Source organism: Pongo abelii, chromosome 8, assembly GCF_028885655.2.
Source record: "Pongo abelii isolate AG06213 chromosome 8, NHGRI_mPonAbe1-v2.0_pri, whole genome shotgun sequence".
NCBI lineage: Eukaryota > Metazoa > Chordata > Mammalia > Primates > Hominidae > Pongo > Pongo abelii.
Window position 1 is genome coordinate 71,969,585 of NC_071993.2, and position 24,214 is coordinate 71,993,798.

The 24,214-nt window shown below is 51.3% G+C and overlaps 1 protein-coding gene across 2 annotated transcripts in view; it reads right to left on the reverse strand.

The window, feature by feature from the left end:
* Nucleotides 1–2,143: 2,143 nt before the first annotated feature.
* Nucleotides 2,144–24,214, reverse strand: part of CHST3 (carbohydrate sulfotransferase 3) — a 49,399-nt gene continuing 27,328 nt past the window's right edge. For both annotated transcript variants that reach the window (XM_009236058.4, XM_009236059.4), the window contains exons 2-3: nt 9,670–9,916; nt 2,144–8,537 (exon numbers count right to left, since the gene is read on the reverse strand). In XM_009236058.4, the coding sequence (XP_009234333.3) occupies nt 7,238–8,537; nt 9,670–9,809 (1,440 nt within the window). In that variant the 5' untranslated portion in view covers nt 9,810–9,916 and the 3' untranslated portion in view covers nt 2,144–7,237. The remainder of the gene's footprint in view (nt 8,538–9,669; nt 9,917–24,214) is intronic.

The following is a 24,214-nucleotide window of genomic DNA, read 5'->3' on the forward strand; positions in this document are numbered from 1 at the left end:
TAGCCTGGCAGCTCGGTGAGGATGGCATGAAGGGGGATGGGCCTTAAACCCAACCCTAGATTTTTTCTCCCAGCCAACTCACCCACCACCTAATGTCTGCTTAGGGTGGCTTTTGGTCCTACACACTTCCAGCTGCGGGCTGCTGGTAGCTACTAACTCTTTTGCAGAATGACGGAGTCTTGGCTGGGTGTAGTGTCTCATGCCTATAATCCCAGCACTTTAGTAGGCTGAGGCCGGCAGATTGCTTGAGTTCAGGAGTTCAAGACCAGCCTGGGCAACATGGCGAGATCCCATCACTACAAAAAATACAAAAAAGCTAGCAGGTGTGGCGCATGCCTGTAGTCCCAGCTACTTGGGAGGCTGAGGCAGGAGGATTGCTTGAGCCTGGGAGGTCCAGGCTGCAGTGAGCTGTGATTGCATCACTGCACTCCCACCTGGGTGACAGAGTCTTAAAAAATAAAGAAGGCCAGAGTCTTGAAAAAGACTGTTGTCTGGAAAAAAAAAAAAGTTTTTCATGATAAAGGAATTCCATAAAAATGGTTCTTTCTAGGAGGTAATCCTTAATGCTGGGTGAGTCAAAGGAAAGCGGCCTAACTGGAGCCTGTAATCGCAAATGTGCACTGTAACTTCCCAAGAGCAATCCTGTGACCACAGTTTCTCCAAACACACTTGAGGACGCTGCTGCAGGCTCAAGGGCTGGGCCAGTGCTGGGCCTGGCAGGGCTCTGTGGGCAAAGGCACAGGTCCCTGACTCCAGCCCCCTGCTGATCAAACTGCTTTCCAGAGAGTCCCAGCTGACTCTCCCTGTCCCAGAGAGCCCACGGGGCACTTGACTCCTCCCCAGGGTTGAGTAAATTGGGATGTAGGAGGGAAGATTGAGGATCCTGAAGGGGTCTGGGGCTGGGGGAAAGAGGGAGGAGGAGAGACGGTTCTGGCCTGGTGGCTGAGGGATGGGTGGGTGGGGAGGCGTCCAGGCTTCTCTGCTCTCTGATTAGTGCAATTTGTTTCCCCACGGGAAACAAATTTGTGGTAGGAAACACAGCCCAGAAATTAAACTAACTATATCCAGCCCCCAGCGTAGGGGAGAGAGCAATAGCACCTGAGTGGGGTGGGCAGCTTCTGTTCAGGGTGGGATGACAGGCACCGGCTCAAATACTTTAAGGGGTGGGAGGGAGCTGGCTTGAGCTTCCCAAGCCTGGACTGGGTGAACTGGCAGACACAGGTTAAGATTTGGGGAGGGGGACCTGTTCCCTCACACTGAGCCTCTCTGAGTCTTCATTCCCTTACTCCAGGAGCCACTGTCCCCGTGCTCAGCCCTCCTCTGCCTCTTCCTGCAGCTGCTGGTCCTGTTACCCCCGTGTCCTGAGACCCACAAAGCCCTACCAGCTCTGGCTTCTGTGTTCCAAAATGAGCGCTCTCCCTTCTCCCTGGGGAAACACCCATGATCTGCAGGCAGCTCTTGGGAGACAAGCAGGGCTGAAATGTAGTAAGAACTGAAGTTGTTATGACAGATGTAACTGCAATTTGAAAGGATTCCATTCAATTTCTTAGCTGAAAGGGTCCTTGGCAATCTTCTCATGTTTTTGGAGATTTAGTTGAAGGCCAAATAAATCTGAAATGCTATCTGAACATGTGAAGCAGATCAAAACGCACAGTGACTCTTGTTGAGAGGGTGCCGCCTGCCCTTTCAGCTGACTTTTGAATCCCTAATGGGGCTTTTTGGGAACAATGTTTGTGAACTGATTACACCTTCATTCTAAAAGGAAACTGGTGTCCAAGTAAGGGAAGTGACTTATCCAAGGTCACACAGCCAGACAGTGGCAAAGCTGGGACTCATCCCCAGGCCCCCTGACCGCTAGCCCAACACTCCTCTCTCTGCCCCCAAATACCTGGGTTTTCTCTATCTCCGCCCAGCGCAGTCCCCACCAGCTCTGCCAGCCTGGTAACGCAAGGTACATTCATCCTGCCCCATATTCCCCTAGTGCCTTTGGTCCCTTGGGAATGGGCAGGGGGATTTTCTGTCCTGCTTCATGCTGGAAGTCACCTCCCTTCTACCACTGTTAATTAAAAAAAAAAAAAAAAAAATTATGACCCAATTGCTGCTGAGAACAAATGCAAAGGAAAAGGCAGAGACATGCTGCAGGTTTTGCTCATTGCATGTTTTCATCTTTAATTAAATAAGTCAAGTAGGCCATCAGGAGATGGGTTCACATTCTATTCTGCAAAGCAGGCCCTGACTGCCGGTGGCTGCCAGCTCTCTGAAGGGCAGCCCCAGCGTTTCCAGGAGACGGCAGATTGTCTGTGGTCATGGCAAGGACATCTGGGACGACAGTGACAGCAGTGGGGCTGGGAGCAATGTGGAACGGCGCCAGAGGCTGAGCAGAATGAGCTACATGCTACACATACACACACGTGGATGCATATGTATATACCATGGCAGTGTATGCCGTGAAGGGGTGTCTCGTACCATGCAGACATGAAATAGCAAACAGGGCTGAGGTGTTGGCAAAAAGACAGTGTGCGGGACCTGGGAGGGAGCAGGGGAACCAGGCGAATTTGGACTAGAATATACCGCTGAGATGGAGGCTTCAGGGGGTGCCCAGTTCAAGCCAATGGCAGAAGACGCAGACCACATGGGTCATTGTATCCCCCCAGCAAAGCACCTGATCTATGACGTGAGCTAGGCCTGTGAGGATGGCACCATGTCTGCAGCCTTGGAAACACGTAACAAATTTGTCCCCAGTCCAGTTATGGGGTGCCAAAGGACACGAGACCAAAGGATCTTGAAGCTCTTGAGACATGTGAAGTTACCAATTCTGCTTTGTGCTTTTGAGGTAAAGAGCAGCTTCCACTGTCTCTGAAACTGCAGCGAGTTGAGAGGTGATGCGGCTGCATTTAGGAAGCCCTGGACCCTCTCCCTTCCATGTGGCTGCGCCTTGTCCTAGAAGCTTCACAAGCAAACCCACCAACTCAGGAGCCCTGGATTTCAGCAGACGGTCCTTCTATCAGCTTGTACAGATCAATAAGACACACTTGGCTTGTGCAGGCGTCTGCTCCCACCCAGCCCCCTTTTCTCTCCCCTTAGCTCTCCTTGCCTCAGGTATCAGCCCTTGAGGTCTGGCTTCGTTTTCTGACTTTGGGAATGGGGATGGGAGGGGACTGCCTTGAGGACACAGCCATCCAGTCTTCTGCTCCTGTCCTAGCAACGGACAAGCCCTACAGTCAATTGGTCTCACCATGTTGCCCAGGCTGGTCTCCGACTCCTGGGCTCAAGCAATCCTCCCACCTTGGCCTCCCCAAATGCTGGGATTACAGGTATGGGCCACCGCACCTGGCCTCTACGGTCAACAGGCCCTAGTATAGGAGAGGATGACCCGGGGCTGGAAGACTTTAGGGTCAGGATATCTCCTCTACCACCCAGGCCAAGAATCAACCTTCTGGGAAGGACCTCCTGCTGGAGCTCCTTCCATTGCCAGACAGACAGATGGCAGAGATGGGAGGGAAAGATGTCGTGTGATGCCTGGTGCCCTCCATTCTGTGGGGTTTGGTCAGCAGCTGCCCCACTACGCCAGCCTCTGGCAGTAGCTCCCAGGCTGAGGGTGCTAGCAGACCGGAAGTAAACTTGTTATTAAACATCTCTTTTCTGGTTTATTTTCAAGTGCATGTATTGCAGAAGGACAAAAGCCTAAATTTGCTTTATGTTCCTCAGCTTTTGGAAAATAACTCGGTGACCACCTGCGGTGTATGTGACAGAGACTGGCTTCTGTGCACATCTGGTCTTCTCTTTCCCTCTCTATGGGGACCTGAGAATCCTGCCCTCCATTAAGTACTCCCAAGGACCCTCCAGGGCCCTCATCCATTCCTCAATTTATAAACAGGTCCCGAGGGGAAGATGGGAACAGGCAGAGTGGGGACAGCCTGTGAGCGTTGGACGCTGCCCTGTCTCACCAAGGCCTGGAACGTTCTGAGCCATTTCTATAGGCTGGGCCGCAGAACTCATCAACAAGAAAGAACATGAGTAAACACTCATTGCTGAATGGTCCTCTTGTGCTAGGGAGGCTGGCGGCCAGTGGAGAGAAGCCTCAACTGCTCCCTCTGTCTCCGGGCAGGCAGGCACCTTGCAGGGGAAGGCTTCTGGAAGACAAGCTGGAACAGAGGAGAAGCCAGGGCTGGCCTTGCTTGAAAAGGAGGCCCGGCCACCAGCGCTTCCATCTTCTCCATCCCAGCTCCAAGCTGAAAATCATGTCCACGTGGGTGACTCCAACCATATCCACAACGTGTCAAGCCAATAGTCACACCACACTGTCCTTCCCCAAACCCCAAGGGTTCCCAGAGCATCGCTGAGCCCCAGGGGAATACACTTCCAGGAAACATCCACGCACTTGTGACCTGTCTCAAACACCCGGGCAGAGGTAATACAGCAGCAAGGGCCCTGATGTGGCATCTCAGATCAACATGAGAGAAACCAAGGGATCTCAGATCTTAAACAACGTTCCGGGGCCATCGTGGTGCTGGCGCTCCAGCTCATTCTCCTCTTGTGTTCTGAATCATCTTCTGGTGTCCATGCATGAACGGAGTGTGTGAATGGTTTCTATTGTTATTTTGTCTTTCTTGATTTGGGTATAGCTTTGAGTCCCTGCAGATAATAAGGTATTTTCTGTCTCTTCTTTTCACAAAATAAATAAATTAAGTCAACTTGCAGTGTGCACATTGTCAATGTCCTGAGAAGTCCCAAAGGCCCATTCTTGGTACCATCCTCAGAGAGCGGAGTGGGAGGTCTTGGCCCAGAGTAAGAAGGAGGGATAAAGTCTGCTGTCCACATTAGCAGGGCCCCTAGGAAGAGCCTTGGATGGAGGTGGCTGCCCTCTCCCCAGTCCCAGCACCCCCCATCTCCACATGGGGAACAGAGGAGGGAGCAGTGGGGAGGCTGGGGAAGAACGGCCAGCACTTCTGGGCCTGCCAGAAACATCCTGGCCCCACGGTCATGTTTTCAGAGCTGGTGTTCCTTTGAACTCCAAATTAGAACCATGTCTCTGCACAACTTACTCTTGGACTCTAAAACCAAGAGTGTTGGGGTGTTCAGGCAAAATAGCAAAAGAAAAGAAAAAAAAAACCAAACAAACCCAAGAGTGGAGACCTCCTTGAATGACTGGAGTCCACAGTGACAGAGACCAGCAGCTCAAATAGGCTGATTATAGCGAATCCCATGAGATGGTTACTGGCCTCACCTTCTCCAATGGTGGCTTCCTGCCAGGACACACTCTTCCCTTCCCCATGGCAATGTTGGACTCAGATCCTGTACTTCCATGGTGTCTGTATTACTCAACCCAAAATGCAGCCCTCTTTACAATGGGCCGTATCTGACAGAGAAATTGTCCAGGAAACCAGAAACAGCTGGGCAGCCCTCGGCAAACCCTTGCAGCTCCTTGCAAGCTCTGGATACTGAGTTCTGCTCCTGGGTTTGAGATGGGAGTGGGGAAGGCCTTCTACTCTGGGTACACTTGTTGCTTGTCATGAGGCCCCTGCCCACCCAGGAAACATGTTAGGGCCTGTGAGGGATTTTCAAATCCAGCTTCTTCTCAGGGAGGGGCGAGGGCTGCAAATCTCTGCTGCTCTGGACACTAGGCAAGAACACTGGTGGCTTTGAGATTCATCCCACATGGGGTTCAAACAGAAAAGCCCGTAGGGCACTGTGGCCTGCCACGTGGCCACCTCTCCTCGTTCCTCCTGCGGAAGGCTCCTCCTCCTGTCGTCTCCCTCTGCCAGGAGCCAAGTGCTCCCTGCTGGTTTTCCCCAGCCTCCCTCAAGCCCTCAGGCCTTCACTGCTTGGGAGAGGCGCTCCTACAGAAACAAAAGCAAAAATACAGCCACGAAACAAGAAAGACACCAAGCCATAAATAACTTAAAAGCCCCAAATAAAACACAGCACATCCTGCGTTGAGCAATACTCTTCCCAGAGCCCTAAGGAGGAATTCCAGGCACTGGCTGTAACCACAGCAACCAACTGGCTGACTCCTGTCCACGAGGGAGAAGGCGGGCTTCTCAGGGGAGGGGGGCATCCTGGTGGGACTTCTCCCCCACAGGCACTCTGTACTTTCCTCTTGGCCCTACCTTAGATGAGGCCTGGCTGGAAATGGAAGGCCCCGTGAGCTGCCTTTTGCCTCCAGGGACCACTGCTGCTTCTGCCTGCCAGGCCCGAGGCAGCCTTCAAATATGGACATGTTCGGGAGCCAGCCAAGCTGGACGGGGCCTTTGGCTGCACCATTTCAAAACATCCTGCCTGCCAGCCGCAAGGATGTGGATGGGTCAGAGGAGGTAGCCACGAGAATCTAAGGCGGGCAGGGGCTTTGAACACTGCAGTTCTGAATCCACCGTTCAGTCCAAACCCGGCCAGGGAACCGTGTCATGTCATGGCCCTTTAACGCGTTTCCTTCCCCTGCCCTGCCCTCGAAATAATCCTACAAATGTAATCACAGGCTCCTCTGAGGTGTGTCATACAGAAAAACCCTGTGGGCATAGGCAGCGAGGAAGCTTGTCTGCATAGATGTGTGTGCACTTGTGCCTTTATGATGCTTGTCTATGTATAGTGTACATGTATGTATGTCTATATGCATGTGTGTGTTTTGCAGCTCTATATGGGGTCCAGATTCATCAGTAACCAGCACAGCCATCCCATTCATGAAAATGCTGAATCGCTCTGTACTGGTTGGTAAACAGCCACTGTCACCTCAAATGAGCCTCAAATGCCACCTTTGACACCCACGACTGTCCTGACCCCTCCTCCAAGGACCCACCCAGATTCCAGACTTCACCATCCAGACAAGAAACGGTTAACACCAAATAAAGCAGGAGGTCTGACTGTCACTGGTCAGAGCCTTGCCCCTTCTGGTTGTTAAATATTTGGACTCTGGCCTGCAGGGTCTCTAGGCACGAATGTATGTTATGTTTCTGTGTGTGTGAGATCGAAGCTTGCCAACAGGCCCGGGCCTGCCTAGGCCTGCTCAGGAGGCTGTAACCCGTTGGGTCTCGGTGTGATGGCCCTCAAGGGGACTGGGCACTGTCCTGTTCTCCGCAATTAACCCTGGGGCCGCCGCTTTGGCAGGAGCGCTGGCTGGGGGCCCTACTGCTACAGGAGGCGCTGCCCGCTCACGGCGCTGCGCACCCGCCCTCTGCGAGGGCTGCGGCAGAAAGACGGGGCAGGCCTTTCACGAGGAGGGGCATACGGGGCCCCGGCCCCCCTACGTGACCCAGAAGGTGCCCCTCTCCTCCAGCAGGCTGACTGAGCGGTTGGTGAGGGCGGCGGCGTCCCGCGCCAGTTTGTAGCCGAAGAGGCGCATGGCAGGGCCGCAGGCGGCCTGCACCACCTGGGCCAGCTTGAAGGGCATGCTGAAGCGCCACTTCTCGAACTGCTCCGAGGAGTTCTTCTGCGTGGAGTAGATGCCGCTGCCGTCGTGGGCCGCCTGCGTGTTCTTTTGGATCCAGTCCTCCACCTGCGGGGTCAGGGGGATGCCGGCAAAGCGGTACATCTCGCGGGCCTTCTGCAGCGGCCCGCGTGCCACGTCCTCGTAGCGCACCAGCATGTAGCGGCCCCGCAGCCAGGCGGGCTGCCGCAGCCCCAGCTCCGCGGACAGGCGGATGCTCTCGCAGTTGCCCCGCAGCCGCTGCACCTCCTCTTCCCTCAGGCCGTCCTGGCCCTCGTCGTCCAGCCACTTCTTCCAGGTCTTGTACTTGCCGGCGAAGGCCACCATGCGCGAGGCCAGCACGGCCCGGGGGTCGCGTACCAGCTGGATGACGCGCAGGTCCAGGCGGGGGTCCTCGGCCAGCGGCTGCAGGAACTCCAGCTGCCGGATGCGCACGGCCTTGAGGGCCATGTGCTCCTTGCGGCGGCAGGCCTCTGCGGCCAGCGTGACGTTGAGGGGGCCGCAGCGGCGGTTCTTGCAGTGGTACTTCTCGAAGACCTTCTTGACGAAGGGCGTACAGACGGGGTCCTCGCACAGGGAGCGGCTGGAGCCCCGGCGGAACATGAACTGAGTCAGGTGGTCCTCGGGCAGCGGCGTGATGAAGTGCTCCAGCACGTACAGGTCGCACAGGAAGAGCTGCTTGAGCACGTCGCGGTACACCAGGGCCGAGCCCGCGGCGTTGGCGCCCCCCGGCTCGAAGGACACTGTGCGCTCGATGTGCCACAGCGGCTCGAAGAGGTAGAAGATGTTGCCCTGCTGGTTGAAGAACTCGCCCACGAACGAGGAGCCGGTGCGCGTGGTGGCCATAAGCAGCACATGGCGCCGGGGCCCCGCCACAGCCGGTCTGGGCGGCTCCTCCTCCTTTCTCTGCTCTTCGTCTTCCTCCCCTGCGGCCTCCACGGCTGGCTCCACGCCCAGCTGCAAGCTGAGGTTGCGGAGACGGCTCTGCAGCTGGGAGAAGGCTGAATCAAGCTCGCTCAGAGACAAGAGAGATGCGTTCTCAGCTAAGATCAGGGATGGGTCGGTGCTGTTGGCGTCTGCCAGAGCTTGGGGGATCTGCTTCAGCTTGTCTGAGACCCTGTGAGGACAAAGAAGATCAGGGTCAGATCACCAAAACCTGTCTCAGTTGGGTTTCCCCAAAAGCAGACTTTGAGGCAAGGATTGTGTTTAAGTAAGTTTATTTGGGACATGATCACAGGAAGTACTGGATGGGGAAGTGAGGTAGGGGAGGAAAGAGGTCCACGATGGATGTGCTGCTAGGAGCAGGTGTGGGTATGGGAGGCTTAGTCTGAGGGGGATCTGGGGGGACATTTACTCCCTAGTACTTCCCGCTTGCCAGTGTGCCAGTGGAGAGAAAGACCTCAGGTGCAGAGCTGTAGGGGCTTGTAGTAGAACCCAATAGGCACAAGCTAGAACGGTCCTTGCTCAGTGACCCAAGTGGGGGATTGACGGTGTCCACTATATTGCCCAATCCCTGACCCACCCATCTCAGCTAATGCTTTCTTGCAGGGCTTGTGCCTGGGAGGAGAACAGGCTAAGAAATCTTTCTACATCTAACAGGCCCACTGCACATAGCTGTATGCTGCCAATTCAAAGGGGTAAAGGGGCGTTCCCAGATTAGCCTATTTGAGGGACATGCCCCTGGAGTTGAGCAGTACACAACCTGGCAGCTGCACATTGGCAGCCCTGCCCATCAGAGTATCCATACTAGGACCTTGCCCTTCCACGGGCTCAATGACATCGAGACTTCTACAGGGGATGTGCTGCTAATGCAAGGCCAGGAAGTAAATTAACAGTAATAGTCACAGCCAGCAAATACTGGACACCAACTATGTGCCAGGCACTGGGCTAAATGCTTTTACATTTTCTCATTTAATCTTTACAACAATGCTGGTCCCATTATTAGCCATGTTTTACAAAAGAGGAACCGAAGACTCAGAAATGTTAAGTATCTTGCCTAACTTTTCACAGCTGTAGAGGGCCAACATGGGGGGCTCCAACCCAGGCTGTCTGAGTCCAGAGCCCAAGTCTCACCCCTGTGCAGTCATGAGGACGTGTGCAGAAGCCACTGCCTGGGACACAGGAGGGGCCTGGGGATGGCTTGTTGAAGGAATGCATTTGCAGGTCCACAGAGAGCCCTGCAGTTACCTCCCTGTCCCCACCCACCCCACCTTGAAAGGAAGATGAAGACTTGGGCTTGCAACCCTCACCTTGATATGATTTTATTTTCCTTTTCGATGAAGACAAAAACTATCACCACAAAAACCAAGAAAAGGGCGTATTTGCTTCTCATCTTCAGGCTGTGCACAAAGTCCCGGCAGTCCTGGGGCAAAGTGAGTCCTTTCTCCATGGGGAAAGGTGGGGCCGTGGGGGCTCCTCGGGCCGGCTTTGGACACTTAGCTCAGGGGCATCACTCAGGACCCAGCTTGCCGTCTTCAGGTGGGGGACACCCTTGTCCTGCGGAGAGACAGGTGGTCAGAACACCCTTTTCTGTACACGAGGAATGCAGAGGATGTCTCTCCACCAGACTTTTGAGGATCTCGGCCCTGGTTAGCAGCCAGGACCCCAGACCCACTCTCCAGACAGACTGTGCACCAGAGACACTGAAGGTCTCTTTAATAGGTCACTTAAAATGCTAATGAACCATCGGGTTCATCCATCCCACCTCCATCAGTTTCTCCCTTGACCTCACACATCAAAGGCCTGTGCATGGAAAAGAATAATCTTCGTAGCATAAATGTTTATAATAGCAAAAAGAGTGCAAACACCTAAATGAAAATGGTGGAGCATCCAGGTAATGGATTTTTATGTGGCCACAAAGAATAATGAGGTGGATCTATAAATGTGAATGATCCAGAAAATACATGAGAACACACACACACACACACACACACACACACGTGCAGACCCTGTGCTTATGCAGGACGGGGCTTCCCAACCTCAGCACTGTTGACATTTTCCACCAGGTGAGTGGGGACTGTCCTGTGAATTATAGAATGTTTGAAAGCAGTCTTGGCCTCTACGCACTAATTGCCAATAATTGTTTGTTTGTTTTGGAGACAGGGTCTCACTATGTTGCCCAGGCTGGAGTGCAGTGGCACGATCATAGTTTACTGCAGCCTCAACCTCCCAGGCTCAATTGATCCTCCCACCTCAGCCTCCTTAGTTACCACAAGTGCACACCACCACACCCAGCTAATTTTTAAAATTTTTTGTAGAGATGGGGTCTTGCCATGTTGCCCGGCCTGGTCTTGAACTCCTGAGTGCAAGCAATCCACCTGCCTCGGCCTCCCAAAGTGCTGGGATTATAGGCACGAGCCACCACTCCTGGCCCCCACTGCTCATCTGTAACCATCAAATATCTCCAGACATTGCTAAATGTCTCCTGGGGTGGGAAGGTGGGGGGTGACAAATCATCCCAGGTGGAGAACCTCCGATGTAGCAAGATCCCATTCAGAAACAAATGCCGGGAAAAAAATATAGATGCGGGATACAAATGGACTCTGGCTGCAGGAAAACGCAAGGCCTGGTAACAATGGTTGCATCTAGAAGGTGGACAGGTAGGTGGAGAGAGAAGGTGGAGTGAGGCTTATGTTTGCTATGTAACACTGTGCCTTCTTACACATTTTACCATGTGTATATGTAAATTATAAAAAATTAACGAAAGAAAAAAATATCATAGTGCATAAATTCTACCTAAATCCTTAACATGGCCTCAGCCTTCAGGTCTCCACTTTCTAGGCAGCCTCCCCCAGGCTATGTTAGGGCTCCCTACAGCCCCACCACTGTACAAAGATTATCATGAGCACCTGGGACTTTGTCATAAAGCCATAAAGCAACAATTGTTCAATACTGAACATCCCTTCAGGCAGGACAGGGAGTTTGTCTGGGCCCCTCATTATCTCTCAATCCTGGGCCAGGCAAGAGATACACAGTTGGTGAACAACAGATAGATAAAGGAAAAAATGACCCTCGACTAAAATAGTATGTATCATCATTATTATTATTATTTTGAGATGGAGTCTCGCTCTGTCACCCAGGCTGGAGTGCAATGGCGTAATCTCGGCTCACTGCAACCTCCGCCTCAAGCAATTCTCCTGCCTCAGCCTCCTGAGTAGCTGGGATTATAGGCACACATCACTGTGCCCAGCTAATTTTTGTATTTTTAGTAGAGACGGGGTTTCACTATGTTGCCCAGGCTGGTCTTGAATTCCTGAACTCAGATGATCCACCTGCTTCGGTCTCCCAAAGTACTGGGATTACAGGTCATTATTATTATCTAAATAGATAATATCTAACAGGGTCTTGCTATATTGCCCAGGCTGGCCTCGAACTCCTAGGCTCAAGCAATCCTCCCTCCTCAGCCTCCGGAGTAGCTGGGACTGTAGGTGTGCCACTGCACTTGGCTACAAAGTTGTTTACGGCTAGAGCAAATACAGGTGCAGAAAGAAGAGTCTATTCCTTTTTTTTTTTTTTTTTTTTGAGATGGAGTCTTGCTCTGCAACCCAGGCTGGAGTGCAGTGGTGCAATCTCAGCTCACTGCAACCTCCGCCTCCTGGGCTCAAGTGATTCTCGTGCCTCAGCCTCCTGAGTAGCTGTGATTACAGGCATGTGCCACCACTCCCAGCTAATTTTTGTATTTTTTGGTAGAGATGGGGTTTCACCATGTTGGCCAAGTTGGTCTCGAACTCCTGACCTCAGGTGATCCGCTTGCCTCGGCCTCCCAAAGTGCTGGGAATACAGGTGTGAGCCACTGCGCCTGGCATAGGAGAGTCTATTCCTAACTAGAATAGTCCTGCCTCTTCCTAATTTTCCTGGGCCTTTTCTCATGAACTTATTAAGTTAATATTTTCTGAGCATTTACCTTGTGCTGGCTTCTGGCCTAGGCACTGAAAATACGGCGGTGAACAAGCAGGCATGGTCTATGCCCTCCCGGGGCTTGCACTCTGGTTGGGAGGGCCAACCAATGATATGGGCAGCTGAAGTTTACTGAGTGCATATTGCTCTGTGCCAGGTGCCATGCTAAGCACTTGCACTCATCAAATCCTCAGCAAAGCCCTGTGAGGCTGCAACTAGCCCATTTTACAGGTGAGGAAACTGAGGTTGAGACAGGTTAAGTAACTGACTTAAGGTTCCTCCAGCAGAAGCCTCTGGCCACCACCCCCAGGTCCAGGTCATTTGAGCTTCTTGGTGTACCTTGGGGACCCCCAACCTAGCTCCTATGGTGGGGCTTTCTGGCTGACCATCTCCCTTCCCAGAATGCAAGCGCCTCAAAGTCGGGACTCGCATCTAGAATGGCACTTGGCACAGACCAGCTGTCCAAAAATCAATGGTGAGGTTGGTGCCTGGCAGCTGTTGGCATGAATGTGTAGAATGGCCAGTGGGGCTACATCCCCCATGCACCCTGTTTAGCCCGTGGTGGGGTGTCAGGCCACCTGCTCCACTGAGAGGGTGAGAACCACCACTGAGTTTTCAGAGTACGAGGTGTTGAAATCCTGACTTTCTGTCGTCTCCAATCTCAGGTTGTCTGGGGCTGATGATGTGAGGGAAGCAGAAGGAGCTAGGGTTAGAAGTCTTGGGCTCTAGTCCTTCCTGTGTCTCTACCATGCTGTGCAACCTTGTATAAGTGACAACCTCTCTGGGCCTGTTTGTAGCATGAAAAGGGCAGTCCCTGCTGATAAAGGTGCTGTGAGGAACACATCTGTTGATGCATGGTAAATGCTCGTGAAATAGGAGAGGGGTGAAAAGGCAGGTGTGGGTGGGGGAGCTGCCCTGGCTACCCCCTTCCCTCTGAGCCTGGCACGTTGGTAAGGTATAGAAGTTGGGGTGCCTAAATGACAAGCCTCTGAACCTTCTCCTTCCCTCCCTTCCAGGGACTATTTCTATTTTTAAGTTGCTGTTCCAGCCTCCTCATCCCCAGAGCAACACAGCTTTCCTAAGATCCTTCTTGACGCTGCCCTAAAAGGAAGGAAGCAAAGCTGGACACTTGGACAGGAAACCCAGGCAGGCTGCTGGCTCCCTTGCCCTGCCCAGACAGCTGCCCCTCTGTTTAGCTTTGGAAACCTAGCAGGCAGGTGGGCAAGCAGGTGAGAGAGGTTTGGAGCTTCCCAGAGCCAGAAGCGGGGAGAGGGTCATGGTGCCAGGAAGTCACAGGGCCATGAGCGAAGAGGATAGAGCCCGGATGGGGGTTACTCAGCAAAGCCCCACGCAGAACTCACCATGCAAGAGGCCCTTTACAAGAAGCAGGCCTGTGACACCTGTGACATCAGATAAACCTTTGTATCACTTGTCTCCCACTTCCATGGGGCAAGGGCTCGGCCTGCCTCCCTTGCTTAGTTTATGGGAAGAACCGAAAAATCTCTTCCTCCTTCTCTTGGTCCCTCCTAGCCCCTAGAACTCAATACCTTTCATCCGGCCAGGCACGGTGGTTCACGCCTGTAATCCCAGCACTTTGGGAGGCCGAGGCAGGTGGACCTGAGGTCTGGAGTTTGAGACCAGCCTGGCCAACATGGTGAAACCCTGTCTCTACTAAAAATACAAGAAGTAGCCAGGTGTGGTGGTGGTCGCCTGTAATCCCAGCTATTTGGGAGGCTGAGGCAGGAGAATTGCTTGAACCTGAGAGGTGGAGGTTGCAGTGAGCCAAGATCATGCCATTGTACCCCAGCCTAGGCACCCAGAGTAAAACTCTGCCTCAAAAAAAAAAAAAAAAACCAAAAAACAAAAAAACCTTTCATCCCCTCAGTGCCCCAGCAACTATATAACAGCCCAAGGAACAGGTGGTATCCCCTGCTTGGGCCCACTGGGGGCCTCTTTGCAGGGTGCCAGGGCCAACAGGGAAGTATGCCAGAGGCATGTGCCAGGTCAGCTCTGCTTGAGTGCAGCAGGCAGTGGGACAGCTCCCTTAGCCCAGTTTTGTCCAGCACTCTGCACATTGACAGCAAACACCAGAGGCAGGAAAAGAGGCACAGTGCTGAGTTCTTTCAGGGCGGCGACCATCTGGTGAGTGCACACCACGTGCGAGGCCCTGGGCAGAGCCAGCCCAACCTTCTAGGTGCTGGCTGGGATGTGGACTCCTATCCCACCTATGATACAGTTCTCAAATCACTGTCCTCCCTCTGTCTCACATTCTCACCTGCCTGCCACCTCCCAGCTGTCTCATCTGGCTTCTGCTCCGCACCCCTCCACCGAATAATGCTCCTGACGGCGTCCACAATCTCCTGGGGGCCTAGAGTGGCTGGTGTGGGCTTCTCATCCTCTATGCTGCATCACCTGCTCCCTCCCCGCTGAGGCCCACACTCCTGCTGGCCTCCCCACACCCCCTCCTGCTTCCCTGGCTTCCTCAGGCCCGGCCTCTTCTATGGGATCACATGTGGGCAGCCACCCAGACAGGGGAGCACCTGAGCACTGATTATAACTGTGCTGCCACCCAGCTTCTCAGCCACATGGAAACTTCTTAGAGGCACAGACAATAAGGCAGCTCCTGCTTCAAACACTCCATGCCCTACTTGGTAAAACAAAAGCCCTGTAAGGGCCTTTGAGATCGAGACCCTGCTCACCCTTCCCACCTCTTCTCCCAACACCTCCACCCTGGCCCTTCCTGCCGCTCCCCATCTGGGGGCTTCTGCATCAGCTGGTCCCTCTGCCCGGGCCAGATCTGCTCTGGCTGGCTCCTTCTAAGCAATCAGGACTCAGGTCAAATGTCCCCCCTGCTCTGGAGTACTTCCCTGACCCGTGACCTAATGTGGGCCACCCCCATCACTTTCCCTCTCAGCGCCCTGCTTTACTCCCTTCATAGATGGAAATGCGCTTGCTGATGGCCTCTCATCCCCCAGAACGTTGACTCCGGGAGAGGAGAGCTTCATCTGTCTGCTCCACCCTTGCATCTCCAGTGCCCAGAATTGTACCTGGCACAGAGTGGGTGCTTCAAAAATACTTGCTGAATGAATGAATGAATGAATGAATGAATGAATGAACGAATCAGTGTCCTTCCCAAAGCATTGAGCCTAGTGCAAGATGCTTAATCGTTCTAAGTTGACAGAAGATATGAAGAGGAAGAAAAAAAGGCAGTTGCTCCATACATGAGTGGCTGTGAGCATGAGCGCGTAGGGCCACAGGTGCATGCTGAGGGCATGTGCTGGGAACCTGTGCTGGGAGCATGGTGCGAACCATGGCCACCGACTGTGGGCAAAACTTCACACTTGGGACTGCACATAACTTTAGTCTCTTGAATTCTTGTTTCCATCCAGCCTTTCACAGCTGTGGGGTAACAAGGGGGCGGGAAGAAAACAGCTTAAGCCATCGGCAGACAAATGTGAGGGAGGGAACGCTGTGGAAAAAGGGGGCTATGAGCTGAGGCCGGGCAAGCCCCAGCAAGTGAGGCTTCGGCTTCCCTGCCGTCTCTCCCCCAGGGGTCTTTCTGCTGAGGCCTCCCTCGTGACTTGGCAAGGTGCCTCCTAGAGAACGAGTTTTCTACTTGGATGGCCTCCAACCAGGCCCTTCCACTGAGGCCCAAAATGGACTGCGGCCCATTCCGGCCTCCCCTGGGGAAGGTGGGGGTCCCAGCAAGTCGGCTGTGATAAGGGACGGCCCTGCCAGACATTGCATCAGGCAGCAAAACTCCACTCCCCTCATCTGCCTGGGGCCAAGAGCACAGTGGGGTGGGGTGGGGTAGGGTAGGGGGAGGTTGAGGGGGTGTTCAGCTGTTGCTGGCCCGGCCTCTTGGCCTTTCCCATGAGCTGGAGGAGGAGCTGCATGGGAAAAGGAGCCAAGGCAGGGCAAGAGCTGGTGACAGAGGAGCTCCGAGGCAGAGTGGGAGCTCCGAGGCAGAGTGGGAGCGCTGAAACCCACTGTGGGAAAGCTCCACGTGTGCTGGGTGCTGGGAGGCTGCCCCCACCTTGTTGCCAAACACCTTGGAGTGGGCTCTTTTGTGAGTTTTCTCAGAATCTGCAGAGTGGAGAGAGGTGGCAAGGGAGCCCCCAGGCCACTGGCACAGTAGGGCCAGGGAAATGGAGCTCCTATGCCAGCCTACCCTGGTTTTTATTTTTTAATTTTGTTCTTATCATTTAGCTCAAAATGTCAACTGCCTTGGTTTTACACGAGAAGAGCTTGTCCATCCGGTGGCCTGTCCAGCCCAGATTCCGTTTCACTTGGGGACAGCCAGAGACAGCTTGGGAAGGCCGAGGCCACCCAATCACGAGCGTGTTGTCTGACAGGAGAGTAAACGCCCAGCCCAGAGGCTGCTGAATGAGCCAGTGAGTGAAAGAAGAGCAGGAATGAAAGAACAGGAAGTGAATGAATGCCTGGCTGCAGCTCCCCCACCACCTCCACCCCCCTGCACCTAGTACAGCCCCGGGGCTATGGGGCTACGTTACTCCCAAGAGCATCTGAGCACCCCAGGGCTCCAGCTTCCTCTTCCTCTCCCAGAAAGAACCGATCTTTGATTTCCTTTTGTCCAACCGCTGCCAAGACTGAGTAGAAGCAGGCAAAGGTGTGTCACCTGAGTGTCAGTGGATGTCCATGTAGCCGTAAAGGGGCGAGTGCCATAGGTGGATCCTGGGGCTGAGGGCCAGCCTGGCAGGGGTGGGGCTGCCACAGACTCTGAGCCAGCCTCAGCCAGGACAGGCCTGGCTGCCCCTCGGCCCTTTATGCCCGAGTGGGGCTGTGGGGGAGCACACTTTCTTGCTCCCATTGGATACGATCCCTTCCAACAGCTGCAGGAAGTGCAGGACCTCAGGTTGGAGAGGTAGGAACTGACCTACACGTCCTGGCTTCACTGCACTTGCCTGGTCAGGAGCTGTGGCTGAAGCTGGTGTCTAGGATGCCCTCAACCATGTAGCCGGGCAGCCCCGGGAGGAGTCTGCTGGCTCATTCAGAACCGACCTGGACATGGACCAAGATTCATGGCCAAGGACGTGGCCCAAGTCCAGCATGGGAGAAGCATGGCGAGCATCTTATCAGAGCCGGCAGGCTGGGTAACTGTGGTGCATTGGCACAGTGAAAGCAAGCCATGCAGGGGGCACCATCACAGATGCAGAGCTACAAAAACATAATGTTACGATTCTTTTCACCTTATGCCCTTTGATTTATTTATTTTTTGGGGGGGACAGGGTCGCACTCTGTCACCCAGACTGGGGTACAGTGGCATGATCTTGGCTCACTGCAGCCTCGACATCCCAGACTCAGGAAATCCTCCCACCTCAGCCTCCCAAGGAGCTGGGAGCACAGGCATGTGTCACTATGCCTGGCTACATTTTTTCTTAAATCATTTATGGAGGCTGGGCGCGGTGGCTAACGCTTGTAATCCCAGCACTTTGGGAGGCTGAGGTGGGTGGATCACAAGGTCAGGAGTTCAAGACCAGCCTGGACAACATGGTGAAACCCCGTCTCTACTAAAAATACAAAAATTAGCTGGGCATGGTGGTGCATGCCTGTAATCTCAGCTACTCGGGAGGCTAAGGCAGGAGAATTGCTTGAACCGGGACCCAGGAGGCGGAGGTTGCAGTGCGCTGAGATCCCACCACTGCAAGACTCCGTCTCAAAAAAAAAAAAAAAAAAAAAAATTTATGGAGACAGGGTCTCTCTACATTGCCCAGGCTGGTATTCTCTTTTATAGTGTTTGAATTTTTGGTAACTATACACCTGTATTGCTTTAATAACCAAATCTAAAATTTCAAAAGAGGAATGTATTATCACTTTGGAAGTGGTATGAAAAATACATTAGAAGAGGGCAGGACTGGAGGCCAGGAGCCCAGTCAGTCCCTTCTGCAAGGGTCCAGGAGAGAGCAGGTGGCTGAGCGAGGCAGTGGCAGAGAGGTAGAGGGGGAGGTGACACTCACGAGATGTTCAAGAAGTCAAAATGATGCTAGCACCTTTTCCACACGGATGCTGCCAGAGGACATCACGTTTGGTGAGATAAGCTGGTCACCAAACGACAAATAATATACAATCTCACTTATCTATGAGGTACCCAGAGCGCCAAAATCATAGAGGCAGACAGAAGGGTGTCCGCCCGGGGCTGGGATGAAGGGCCGGGGGGTTAATGTTTAATGGGGACAGTTTCGGTTCTGCAAGATGAAAGGGGTTCTGCAGTGGAAGAGTGGGGAGGGTTGCCCAACAGTGTGAATGTACTTAGTGCCACTGAACTATACACTTGCAAATAGTTAAAATGGTCAATTTTATGCTATGTACATTTGACCACAATAAATAAATAAACAACGGCCAGGCACGGTGAGGCCGAGGCAGGAGATTGCTCAAGCCCAGGAGTTTGAGACCATCCTGAGCAACATAGTGAGACCCTGTCTCAAAAAACAAAACAAAAAACAAAACAAAACAAAACAAAACAAAACAAAACAAAACAAAACAAAACAAACCCAGGAAAATACCCCCAGCAATGCCTGTGGGTGAGGGGAGGTTAGGGGGACAGAGGAAGCTAGGAGGAGCCCGGCTCTTGCCTCGGACAGTAGTCTTGTTCTCCACGATACCCACAGTGCCTGGCACGTGGCAGGGCTCAATGAATGTTTGTGAAGCAAATGAATGGAATTATGCACTGCCTTAAAGAGTTAGCTGTTGTTTCCTGTAGGCTGGCCTTCTTCCCCTAGAACCAGCAGAATATTGGGCACCTACAAGATGCTTAATTAATACTCCACTGAAAAAAGAAGGCCAGCATAAAGTTAATTTATTGCCCAGAAAGATGCTTATGTTATGACGCTGCACCAAAAAATAGGACACACCAGTATCTCCAGTTGCAGTCTATTTTATAAAAAAAAAAAGTGGGTGTATACATGCATATGCACACACACACACATACACACAGAGACACATACGTTGGTGGGGGGGCGGGTAGAGAGACAGAGAGAGGGAGAGAAAGAGAAAGAGAGAGAGTCTTGGCACAACGTCTGACAAAGTTAGCAATGAATCTCTGTGTAGCTATGGGTGCTTTCAGTTTCCTTGCTTTTGCTTACTGTCTTTGAGGTCCTATGACCTTAGGCAAGGAACTTAAACCTCTTTGAGTACAGTTTTCTCATAGCTGAAATAGGGACATTTACAGCAACTATTGTATACCTTTGTCCCTTGCTTGGCTTGTCTTTCATGAATGAGGGAGGAGGTAAAGGCACAGCGAGCCTGGGAAATGGCACAGAACTGCTGCCAATCCATTCCACACCACAGCTGGCAATGATCTTGACCCAGCTAATTTTATATTATTACTCACATGCCTTTATATGTTTTTGTGAATATGACCAGGACAGATTTTATTGTGCTTTGCTTTATTACGCTTCACAGATACTGTGTTTTCTACAAATCAAAGGTTGTGGCAGCCCTGTCTTGAGCAAGTCTTATCAGTACCATTTCTCCAAAAGCATGAGCTCTCTGTGTGTCTCTGTGTCACATTTTGGTAATTCTCGCAATATTGCAGATTTTTTCATTATTATTATATCTGTTATGGTGATTTGTGATCAGTGATTGTTGATGTTACTATTGTAATTGTTTTGGGGTGCCACAAACCACACCCATAGAAGACGATGGATTTAATCGATAAATGTCTGTGTTCTGACTGCCCCACCAACCAGCCATTCCCTGGTCTCTTTCCCTCTCTCCAGGCCTCTCCTTGTTCCCTGAAATGCAACAATATTGAAATTAGGCTAATTAATAACCCTGCCATGGCCTCTAAGTGTTCAAGTGAAAGAAAGAGTCACACTTTTGTTGCTTAAAATTAAAAGCTAGAAATGATGGAGCTTAGTGAGGAAGGAATGCTGAAAGCCAGAAAGGCTAAAAGTGAGGCCTCTTGCACCAAACAGTTAGCCAAGTTGTGAGTGAGTGCGAAAGACAAAATCTTTTTTTTTTTTTTTTTGAGACAGACTCTCGCTCTGCCCAGGCTGGAGCACAGTGGTGCGATCTCGGCTCACTGCAAACTCCACCTCCTGGGTTCATGTGATTCTCGTGCTCAGCTTCCCGAGTAACTGGGATTACAGGTGCCTGCCACCACACCAGGCTAATTTTTGTATTTTTAGTAGAGAGGGGGTTTCATCATGTTGGCCAGGCTGGTCTCGAACTCCTGACCTTAAGTGATCTGCCCACCTCAGCCTCCCAAAGCGCTGGGATTACAGGCGTGAGTCACCACACCCAGCTGGAAAAGTTCTTGAAGGAAATGAAAAGAGCTACTCTAGTGAACACACAAATTATAATGAAGTGAAACGGACTTGCTACTGATATGGAGAAAGTTTGAGTGGTCTGAATAGAAAATCAAACCAACCACAACAGTCCCTTAAGCCAAAGCCTAAACCAGAGCACGTCCCTAACTCTCTTCAATTCTAGGAAAGCTGAGAGAGACAAGGAAGCTGCAGAAAAGTTGGAAGCTGCTAGCTTTGGTTGGTTCATGAAGTTTAAGGAAAGAAGACATCTCCATAACATAAAAGTGCAAGGTAAAGCAGGAAGTGCTGATGGAGAATTGGCAGCAAGTTATGCCGAGGATCTAGCTAAGATCCCTGATGAAGGTGGCTACAATAATCAACAGGTTTTCGATGTAGACCAAACAGCCTTCTACTGGAAGAAGATACCATCTAGGACTTCCATAGCTAGAGACGAGAAGTCAATGCTTGGCTTCAAAGCTTGAAAGGACAGACTGATTCTCTTGTAGGGGCTAAGGTAGCTGGTGATTTTAAGCTGAAGCCAATGCTCATTGACCCTTCTAAAACTCCTAGGGACCTTAACAATTAAGCAAGATGTACTCTGCCTGTGCTCTGTAAATGGAACAGGCCTGGATGACAGCATATCTGTTTACAGTATGATTTATTCAATATTTTAAGCCCACTGTTAACACCTACTGCTTAAAATATTACTGCTCATTGACAATGCACCTGGTCTCCCAAGAGCTCTGATGGACAGGTAAGAGGAGAGTAATGTTTTCATGCCTGTTAACACAACATTAATTCTGCAGCCCATTGATCAAGGAGTAATTTTGACTTTCAAGTCCGTTTTTAATTTTTTTTTTTTTTTTTGAGACAGGGTCTTCTTACTCTGTCACCCAGGCTGGTATGCAGTAGCTTGATTATGGCTTACTGTAGCCTCAAACTCCTGGGCTCAAGTGATCCTCCTGTCTCAGCCTCCCAAGTAGCTGGGACTACAGGTGCATGGTATTTCACCTGGCTAATTTTTGTTGTTGTTTTTGAACGGAGTCTCGCTTTGTCGCCCAGGCTGGAGTATAGTGGCGTGATCTCGGCTCACTGCAACCTCTGCCTCCCGAGTTCAAGCGATTCTCCTGCCTCAGCCCCCCAAGTAGCTGGGATTACAGGTGTCCGCCACCATGCTTGGCTAATTTTTGTATTTTTAGCAGAGATGGGGTTTCATCATGTTGGCCAGGCTGGTCTTGAACTCCTGACCTCAGGTGATCCACCCACCTCAGCCTCCCAAAGTGTTGGGATTACAGATGTGAGCCACTGCACCCAGCCTCCTGGCTAATTTTTAAATTTTAATTTGTAGAGATGTCTCACTATGTTGCCCAGGCTGGTCTTGAACTCCCGGCCTCAAACAATCCACCTGCCTTGGCCTCCCAAAGTGCTGAGATTACAGATGTGAACCACCACATCTGACCCTCAAGTTACATTATTTAAGAAATACATTTTGTAAGGCTATAGCTGCAATAGACAGTGATTCCTCTGTTGGATCTGAGCAAAGTAAACTGAAAACCTTCCATTGTAGATGCCAGTAAGAACATTTGTGACTCAGGAGAGGAGGTGAAAATATCAACATGAATAGGAATGTGGAAGAAGTGGATGCTAATTTGGAAGAAGTGGATGCTAAGAAGTGGATGGAGGAAGTGGATCCATGTGGATGATTTTGAGGGGTTTAAGACTTCAGTGGAGAAATGAACTGCAGATGTGGTGGAAGTAATAAGAGAAAACTAGAATTAGATAGGAAGCCTGCAGATATGAGCGAATTGCTGCGATCTCATGATAAAACCTGAATGAATGAGTTGCTTCTTATGTATGAGTCAAGAAAGTGGTTTTTGAGAGGGAAGCTACTCCTGGTGAAGATGCTGTGAATGACAACAAAGGATTTGGAGCAGGGTGTCCAGTCTTTTAGCTTTCCTGGGCCACACTGGAAGAAGAATTGTCTTATTCTACACATAAAATACACTAACAACTAACGATATGTGATGAGAAAACAAACAAACAAACAAAAAACGCAAAGAAAATCTCATAATGTTTTAAGAAAATTTACAAATTTGTGTTGGGCCACATTCAAAGCCGTCCTGAGCTGCACGTGGCCTGTGTGTTGGACAAGCTTGATTTAGAATATTCTATAAACTGTCTGGGAGTGGTGGCTCACGCCTGTAATCCCCACACTTTGGGGGGCTGAGGCAGGTGGATCACCTGAGATTAGGAGTTCAAGACCAGCCTGGCCAACATGGTGAAACTCTGCCTCTACTAAAAAATTAGCTAAGCGTGGTGGCAGACGCCTGTAATCCCACCTACTCTGGAGGCTGAGGCAGGAGAATTGCTTGAATCTGGGAGGTGGAGGTTGCAGTGAGCCGAGATCGTGCCACTGCACTCCAGCCTGGGCAACAAAAGCGAAACTCCATCTCAAAAAAAAAAAAAAAAAAAAAAAGAATATTCCATAAACTTAGTTGATAAAGCAGCAGCAGAGTTAGAAATCATTGACTCTAATTTTGAAAGAAGTGCTACTGTGAATCAAACAGCACTGCATGCTACAGAGAAATCTGTCATGAAAAGAAGAGTCAATTGATGCAGCAAACTTTATTGTTGTGTTATTTTAAGAAATTTCGGCTGGGTGCAGTGGCTCACACCTGTAATCCCATCACTTTGGGAGGCCCAAGCGGGCCCAGGAACTCCTTGAGCCCAGGAGTTCGAGACCAGCCTGGGAAACATAGTGAGACTGTGTCTCTGCAAATAATAAAAACATAGGCTGGGTGTGGTGGCACGCACTTGTGGTTCCAACTACTCAGGAGGCAGAGGTCGGGGCATTGCCAAGGTGATCAGGACTGCTGCAAGCCATGATCGTGGCATTGCACTCCAGCCTGGGCAACAGAGCAAGACCCTGTCTCAAAACACAAAAAACAAAAAACAAAAAAAAAAGAAAGAAATTGCCACAGCCACCCTAATCTTCAGCAGTTAGTCAGCAGCCATCAACATTGAGGCAAGACCCTCCCCAGCAAAAAGACTACAACTTGCTTGCTAAAGTCTCAGATTGTTAGCATTTTTTTCAGCAAATAAAGTATTTTTAAGTTAAGTTATGTACTTTTTTTAAACATGCTACTGTACACTTAATAGACTACAGTATAGTATAAACATAACTTTTTTTTTTTCAGACAGAGTTTTGCTCTTGTTGCCCAGGGTGGAGTGCAATGGCATGGATCTCGGCTCCCTGCAACCTCTGCCTCCGAGGTTCCAGCGATTCTCCTGCCTCAGCCTCCCGAGTAGCTGGGATTACAGGTGCCTGCCACCATGCCTGGCTAATTTTTTGTATATTTAGTGTTGACAGGGTTTCACCATGTTGGCCAGGCTGGTCTCGAACTCCTGACCTCAGGTAATCCGCCTGACTTGGCCTCCCAAAGTGCTGGTATTACAGGTGCGAGCCACTGCACCCGGCCGTGTAAACGTAACTTTTATATGTGCTGGGAAACAAAAAAATTTGTGTGACTTGCTTTATTGTGATATTAATTTTGTTGCAGTGGTCTGGAACTGAACCTGCGATATCTCTGAGGTATGCCTGTAACAGCCAAAATATAGAATGTCTTAG